We start from the raw sequence: 7,853 nt of genomic DNA, 5'->3' as shown, positions 1-7,853 counted from the left end.
GAACCATCTCACTAGCGCCACCTTGTGGAAGTGGCTCTCTATGAGTTAAACTCCAATTTTCAACAAGACTTGAAATATGACATGAAATCGGCGCAAAGCCAAAGAAGAGCAGTTGTCCATGTCGACCGATCAGATTCCAGATTCTGATTTGAAAGTTAAACCACACATTATATGCAAAATAGTTGTATTAAAAAAACAAACAAAAACACATCTTATCCTGCAAAAGTCAAGCCCCTACACAGCTACCTCTGGGATTGGCACCTATCTCTAGAACACGCCTCCTTGGGCTCCACCCCCCACATGGTCGCAGCCGCGAGGGGTGGTCAGAACTACAGAAACAGCTGAGTTCCGAGGACAGTGAATAGGAGTTACAGAAACCAGTACAACACACTATGTATATATAACAGCACAATAAGCTATGTTGCTTCAGCACCTCAAATGGAAATAACCCTTTAAAGGGTTCTTTCCGGGAATAATTAATTAAAGGCCCCTATCCTGTGTCATTACCCAATTTCCCCCAGTCCTGTCTGCTGGCTCCCGTTCCTCCATCTTCCAGCCCCTGGCTTGTTTTCTCCAGGCCGCGGCACGGACATGGTCATGTATGTGGCTGCAGCTGTGAATCTTTCAGTAGGCAGTGCAGGCTAGGGGCCTTCAGTTAATGATTATTCCTGGGAAACCCCTTTAAGGGGAAAATATGAAAACTAAATCCTGATTGGTTCCTATGAGCAACTGCTCCACTTTTCATTTTACACCAGTTTGATATATACCTTACCCCAAGGCACGAAAAACTCCACTGTGCAATGAAGGCCTGTATATGTAGACATATACAGGTCCTTCTTAAAAAATTAGCATATTGTGATAAAGTTCATTAGTTTCTGTAATGTACTGATAAACATTAGACTTTCATATATTTTAGATTCATTACACACCAACTGAAGTAGTTCAAGCCTTTTATTGTTTTAATATTGATGATTTTGGCATACAGCTCATGAAAACCCTAATTTCCTATCTAAAAAAATTAGCATATCATGAAAAGGTTCTCTAAACGAGCTATTAACCTAATCATCTGAATCAACTAATTAACTCTAAACACCTGCAAAAGATTCCTGAGGCTTTTAAAAACTCCCAGCCTGGTTCATTACTCAAAACCGCAATCATGGGTAAGACTGCCGACCTGACTGCTGTCCAGAAGGCCATCATTGACACCCTCAAGCAAGAGGGTAAGACACAGAAAGAAATTTCTGAACAAATAGGCTGTTCCCAGAGTGCTGTATCAAGGCACCTCAGTGGGAAGTCTGTGGGAAGGAGAAAGTGTGGCAGAAAACGCTGCACAACGAGAAGAGGTGACCGGACCCTGAGGAAGATTGTGGAGAAGGACCGATTCCAGACCTTGGGGGACCTGCGGAAGCAGTGGACTGAGTCTGGAGTAGAAACATCCAGAGCCACCGTGTACAGGCGTGTGCAGGAAATGGGCTACAGGTGCCGCATTCCCCAGGTCAAGCCACTTTTGAACCAGAAACAGCGGCAGAAGCGCCTGACCTGGGCTACAGAGAAGCAGCACTGGACCGTTGCTCAGTGGTCCAAAGTACTTTTTTCGGATGAAAGCTAATTTTGCATGTCATTCGGAAATCAAGGTGCCAGAGTCGGGAGGAAGACTGGGGAGAGGGAAATGCCAAAATGCCTGAAGTCCAGTGTCAAGTACCCACAGTCAGTGATGGTCTGGGGCGCTATGTCAGCTGCTGGTGTTGGTCCACTGTGTTTTATCAAGGGCAGGGTCAATGCAGCTAGCTATCAGGAGATTTTGGAGCACTTCATGGTTCCATCTGCTGAAAAGCTTTATGGAGATGAAGATGTCATTTTTCAGCACGACCTGGCACCTGCTCACAGTGCCAAAACCACTGGTAAATGGTTTACTGACCATGGTATTACTGGGCTCAATTGGCCTGCCAACTCTCCTGACCTGAACCCCATAGAGAATCTGTGGGATATTGGGAAGAGAAAGTTGAGAGACGCAAGACCCAACACTCTGGATGAGCTTAAGGCCGCTATCGAAGCATCCTGGGCCTCCATAACACCTCAGCAGTGCCACAGGCTGATTGCCTCCATGCCACGCCGCATTGAAGCAGCCATTTCTGCAAAAGGATTCCCGACCAAGTATTGAGTGCAGAACTGAGCATAATTATGTGAAGCTTGACTTTTTTTTTGTATTAAAAACACTTTTCTTTTATTGGTCGGATGAAATATGCAAATTTTTTTAGATAGGAAATTTGGGTTTTCATGAGCTGTATGCCAAAATCATCAATATTAAAACAATAAAAGGCTTGAACTACTTCAGTTGTGTGTAATGAATCTAAAATATATGAAAGTCTAATGTTTATCAGTACATTACAGAAAATAATGAACTTTATCACAATATGCTAATTTTTTTTAGAAGGACCTGTATAGTACTACTGGAGCTACTACAGAATGGGACATCTGTAGAATAGGCCATCAATATCAGATCAGAGGGGGTAAACACCCTGAATCCACTTGATCAGCTTCTCCGGAAGTCGGCACCAGAACTACACAGCGCCATGCACCGTGTAGTGGATGGTGCTGGTAACTGCAGCACTAAAGCGATTGGGAGCAGCACTGCAGTGACCAGCGCCATCCACTACACCAGTGTTTCCCAACCAGTGTGCCTCCAGCTGTTGCAAAACTACAACTCCCAGCATGCCTGGACAGCCTTTGGCTGTAGTTTTGCAACAGCTGGAGGCACACTGGTTGGGAAACACTTCACTACACAATGGATGCAGCTGTGTAATTTTGGCACCGACTTCCAGCACCAGAGCTACAAGGTAACAGCTGATTGGCGGGGTGTTGGACCCCACTGTTCTGATATTGATGGCCTATGCCGAGGATAAGCTATCAATATCAGAATCCTGGAAATACCCTTTGTAGTGACACCCAGTTTAATGGGCATGTTTCATTTCAAATTTTTTTATTAATTAAAAACAGATACTAGTACTTATATTTGGTTTGTAGATTTTTTTTTCTATTTCCTGTACTTGATTATGGGGTGGCCATCTTGGCTAAGCTACAGTAATAGTATTTAGAGGTATTTCAAAGCAGCCACATGGGCCATAAGAACCTGTAAACTGGGGATGAGAAATTGACTTCTATGGGATAGTGTTGTGGGCATGCTCTGTGAGCTAAGCAGCGGTCATTGTGCAGGGATGGGCAGGAGATAGGCGGTCATCATCAGTTTTTGTGAATTGTGGTGTTTGTGTGTGTTCTCATTGTAATCCTTTGTGTGATGAGAAGATGACCGATAAAGATCTAGAAAATGTAAAATATTCACTAAAAAGTCTAAAATATCAAACTATAAAAACAGCTTAGACAGAAAAAGGTATAAAAAACTGGTTTTATAATAAAAATAAAAGGGACACATTCCATTAAAGATCAATATCTGTTTGTCTCTCTAGGGAACGTGCTGCATTCTATGGTAAGAGGTGTTAAAGTGACAGAACCCGCCAAAGGGTGGTAGGTAAAAGTCAGCTTAATCTACATGGAGATCTCTAAATACGCCTGTTCCCAGATCCCTGCAGTAATCTAAAGCGCTGAGAGAGAAGCTGCTATTTTTATCTCCTTGCATTTATTTCTGTCTGCTGAAAGGCCTCTTACATAATATGTGAGGAATTCCCCTTTAAAGGGCATCTCCGTTCGAAAAAGGTTGCCTCCCATTGTTGGCACTTCTGCTTCAGCGACTACAGTAATGATGGTGGCGTCCGTCAGAAAGCAGTGGTGAGCACAGGTAGACTGCAGCTGGAAGGAGAGGGGCTACTAAGGCAAAACAAGTAAGCAATACCGCAATTTCTGAAGATTCACAAATGGCCAACAACCAGAAAGACCTGCTTCTCCTAGTTTACAAGAGGATGTCCTCCAATACATAGGGAACAACTGCATTTGTGTGAGCAGAACAATTCACAGAATATACGGGTCCGATCGATTTTCCATCACAGAGCTGCAATCCACTGCACTGATGCAGCATAGGCACAATGCTTAGGCTTCCTGCAGTCACCACTAGAGGGAGCAGGGGAGCTTATTTTATTATTGAGTCCAGTATGCAGTAAGCTTATAAGCTCCCTCTAGTGGTGGCTGCAAGCAGTCAGAACATTACGTTTTACAGAGAACCTGTCATCATTTTCATGCTGCCTGAACAATAGGTAGCATGAAATCCCAACAGTCTGGATCATCATTTGTTGTTCCTCTGTTATTCCTTCTAAAAATGCATACATTGACAACTGGTTGATATTATTCCCCTCGTCTAAGAGGTGTGTCCCTATTCTGTCAGCAGCGATTGGACAATGCCAGGCTGTTTAGGGACACACCACCAAATGTTAACACTTACTCGTCAATGTTTTCATAAATTCCTAGGAGGAATAAGAGGGAAAAGAGGCTACTAAGAAAATATATCCAAGAATTCTTTATGGGGAATACAAGTAGTTACTAAAACAGACACGTCAGAAGCAGTGACAGGTCCTCTTTAGGGCTCGATCAGACGGCCGTATGAATGAGACTGCATCCGTTCCGCAATTTTCCGGAATGGGTGCGGACCCACTCATTTCAATGGGGTCGCAAAAGATGCGGACAGCACATGGTGGTTCCGCTCCACGGCTCCGCGGAAACGATAGAGCTTCTACTATTCTTGATTGCAATTCTATTATGGTTGGGCCATGTGCAGTCCGCAAATTGCGGAACGCACGCGGCCGGTATCCGTGTTTTGTGGATCCGCAAAGCACTACGGCCGTCTGAATGAGCCATTAAAGTGAATGTTCACATTTTCACATTATATTGGTTTTAAGTCTGACATTCAGTGCTGAACTACTGATACCACTAGGGGGAGTAAAGCTTACTGCACACTGTTTTATAATCGAGAAGGCAGTATGCTCCCTCTAGTGGCGGCTGCAGGAAAGACATCATTCAACTCCTGTATTTATCTACACAGGGGATTCGAAGCTCCGTATTAAAAACTGACCTACAATGCTATAGAGATATATTAAGAAATTAATCAGCACAGATTTTTCTACCTATTTTTTCTGAATAAAGAAAATTTGTGTTTAAATATGGACATTCACTTTCAGTGGGCCATACATATTAGAGGTAAGTCGACGATGTAATGTGTATGGTGGCGGTCTGACTCATTTTGGTAAAGAATACTGAGCATGTCAGACTCCGGTATGTCTGGCACTACCCTACATAATTAGATTGCATAAATAGTAGTACCCCAATACCAGTCTTACATGTGTACCATCAAAACCTGGACACTTTCCGGATATATTTGTGTGGGTTCATCAAAGATAAATCTGCACACTATAAAGGACCTTTCGCCTCTCCTGACAGGTCTGTTTCTGTAAATACTTGTATTCTCCATGAAATATTAACGCTGGAGCAGCTTTTAAAACAAATGCACATTGTGCAATTCCTCTGTTATTCCTCCTGGAAATACATATATAAAAATGAATGACTGTCACCTATCCCCTTGGAAATAGGATGTGGCCCTACACATTATGATACTGTCACAGCGCTGATTACATTGGTCAGAGTGTGAAGAGACACTGCCTACTGACAAAAGTAGAGGTAATACCCTTTTGTAAACAAATGTATATATTTCCGGGAGCAATAACGGGAACAGAGCAATGCAAAAAAAAAATTCGAAAAAAAATTCTCCAGAATTGAGATTACATGGGCCAACAGTTTATGCCCACAAATCACGGGTCCAGATTTATTAATCTACGTGCGCCAAAAAAGTAGCGCATATTGGCGCATCTAGGGTTTCTACAGGTTTTTTACGTATTTGAAAAGAGGTGTGGTTTATTGGAAAGTGGGTGTGGCTTAAAGAAAAGGGGTGGAGATTGTCGTAAAAATCTGTCTAAAAGTAAAGTATAGTCAGAGAGAAAATGTCTCTCCCTGCAGCACATTATCCTCCAGCCTGAGCCCCTGTGATACATCTGCTGCAGGTCTAGGCACTATCTATAGGATTAGGATATATGCGCCATGGAATCTGCTATAGTTATGCAAAAATTTGAAAATTTCCCGCCACTTACCAGTTAAAAAAAAAATGTTGAAGTTGAAAAATACAGGCGTGATTTAGGGAGGGAGCGTGGCCTCAGCATTTTAGAAACCCTTATTAAGAAGACAGCGAGAAAATGGCGCCTATTTTGGAGCAAATCTATGACTGCTCTTCACAGGTGTAGATTTCATTTTCAGATTTTTAGACAGATCAAAATGCTCCTAATTTATTAACAGTGGCGCACCTTTAAAAAATAAAATTGGTGCAAAAATGCCAATATTATAATTTTTTTTAAATCACATTGGCCCCAAGTATTTCCTAGAGCAGACACGTCAAGGCGACGATGGACGATCTTCCTGGATTCCAGGAAAGAGATCACCAATGTCCACAAGTAATCGGGTTTTCTAAGAGCAGACAACACTGTCGTTTACGCTTCCGTACGGCCGCCAGGGAAAACACACAGATCACCATTAAAAGAACAAAAAAGATAAAAAGGAAACTAAAAAGAAAATGTAAAAAAAATAATTTAAAGCTGAAGTGAAGTAAAATGACTTGGATCAGGGCCGTCTTTGGACTCTTCGGGTTTTATGACCTTTCGGGATGACCCTGCTCCAAACCCTGTGCTCCTCTGTGGCCCCCCTGTTACCGGCAGGGCTGCTCATCAACCCAACGATTGCATAAGAGTTACGCCGCGTATCAAAACCGTCTCGGCGTTGTGCAGGAAGAGGAAGATTGGCGCTGTGCAGAAAACCGCACAGGACGTCCTCCAGAGCTGTGCTCTTCAGTATTGGAAGGATATGATTGTGTTGATCTTGTACACAAAATATGACCTGTTCCAAAACACCCGGGTGAAATAGTTCACGTACGGAGAATAGTTCATTTTGATCTCGTGGCAGAATCGTCCGTATTTGGAATAGGCAAAGACGTCGCCATCTTCATTCACCACCTGTCAAGCACAGGGAACAGACATCTGAATGAGCACAGTCTCAGGTGGGTAGGAAGAGGAGACAGGTAAGAGTAAGGCTACACTCACACAACCGTTTTCCGAACCAATCAAAGTCTATAGGTCTATCCAGATGGCACTTTTTTTTTTTTTTTTTATGGCCAGTGAAAAGTGTCAGTCAAAAAATAGGACATGTGGGGTCTAATTTATACTGGAGGCTTTATGGGGGAATTTTTATACTAGGAGAACATTATTGGGGGTCATTTTATATATAGGGGGGGACTTGCATATACTGGGGCTACAATCGGGGCATTATAGATACCTGGGCACTAAAGGGGGCTATTATAGATACTGAGTGCACTGCGGGGTTTTTGGATGGTTAAAAAAAAAAAAACCAATGAAATTCATTAATTTCTCATGCCAGTTTTTAAAGGGGCTTTTAATATTGCTAACAGATCCACAGGATAGGTCATCATCAGATCGGAGGGAGTCCGACACCAGGCCGATCAGCCGTATGAGGAGACAGCGCGCAGCCATAGACATACAGCGGAGGAAGAGAGACAGGACCTATCCTGAGGCTAGGTCATCAATATTAAATACCCGGACAACCCCTTTAATGACCATGAAGACAGATGCAAGACAGCCATTAAAAACAGACAAAAGGCCAGAAAATGGATGCACAAACGGATACAGAATGGTCATGAAAAACTGACAGTGAGCATGTGTTTAATGGCCATCTTTCCACTGTAGTGTGAATGTAGTCCGAGGGTGTAGTTTCAGCCCTGAACAAGCGCCGACTGACGATATACAAGTATGACTGGACAGGGCCCGATGCGGGGCAACGTGCTGCCAGCAACA

At 43.1% G+C, this 7,853-nt stretch overlaps 1 protein-coding gene across 3 annotated transcripts in view; it reads right to left on the bottom strand.

Annotated features, from left to right (window-relative positions):
- Window positions 1–3,386: 3,386 nt before the first annotated feature.
- DPY19L4 (dpy-19 like 4) overlaps window positions 3,387–7,853 on the bottom strand; it is an 85,391-nt gene continuing 80,924 nt past the window's right edge. For all 3 annotated transcript variants that reach the window (XM_044294261.1, XM_044294264.1, XM_044294262.1), the window contains one exon: window positions 3,387–6,998. In XM_044294261.1, coding sequence (XP_044150196.1) covers window positions 6,834–6,998 — 165 coding nt within the window. In that variant the 3' untranslated portion in view covers window positions 3,387–6,833. The remainder of the gene's footprint in view (window positions 6,999–7,853) is intronic.

The sequence above is a fragment of the Bufo gargarizans genome, chromosome 5 (assembly GCF_014858855.1).
Source record: "Bufo gargarizans isolate SCDJY-AF-19 chromosome 5, ASM1485885v1, whole genome shotgun sequence".
Classification (NCBI taxonomy): Eukaryota; Metazoa; Chordata; class Amphibia; order Anura; family Bufonidae; genus Bufo; species Bufo gargarizans.
Note: the sequence above shows the minus strand (reverse complement) of the source record. Positions and strands in the feature narration are given on the sequence as shown.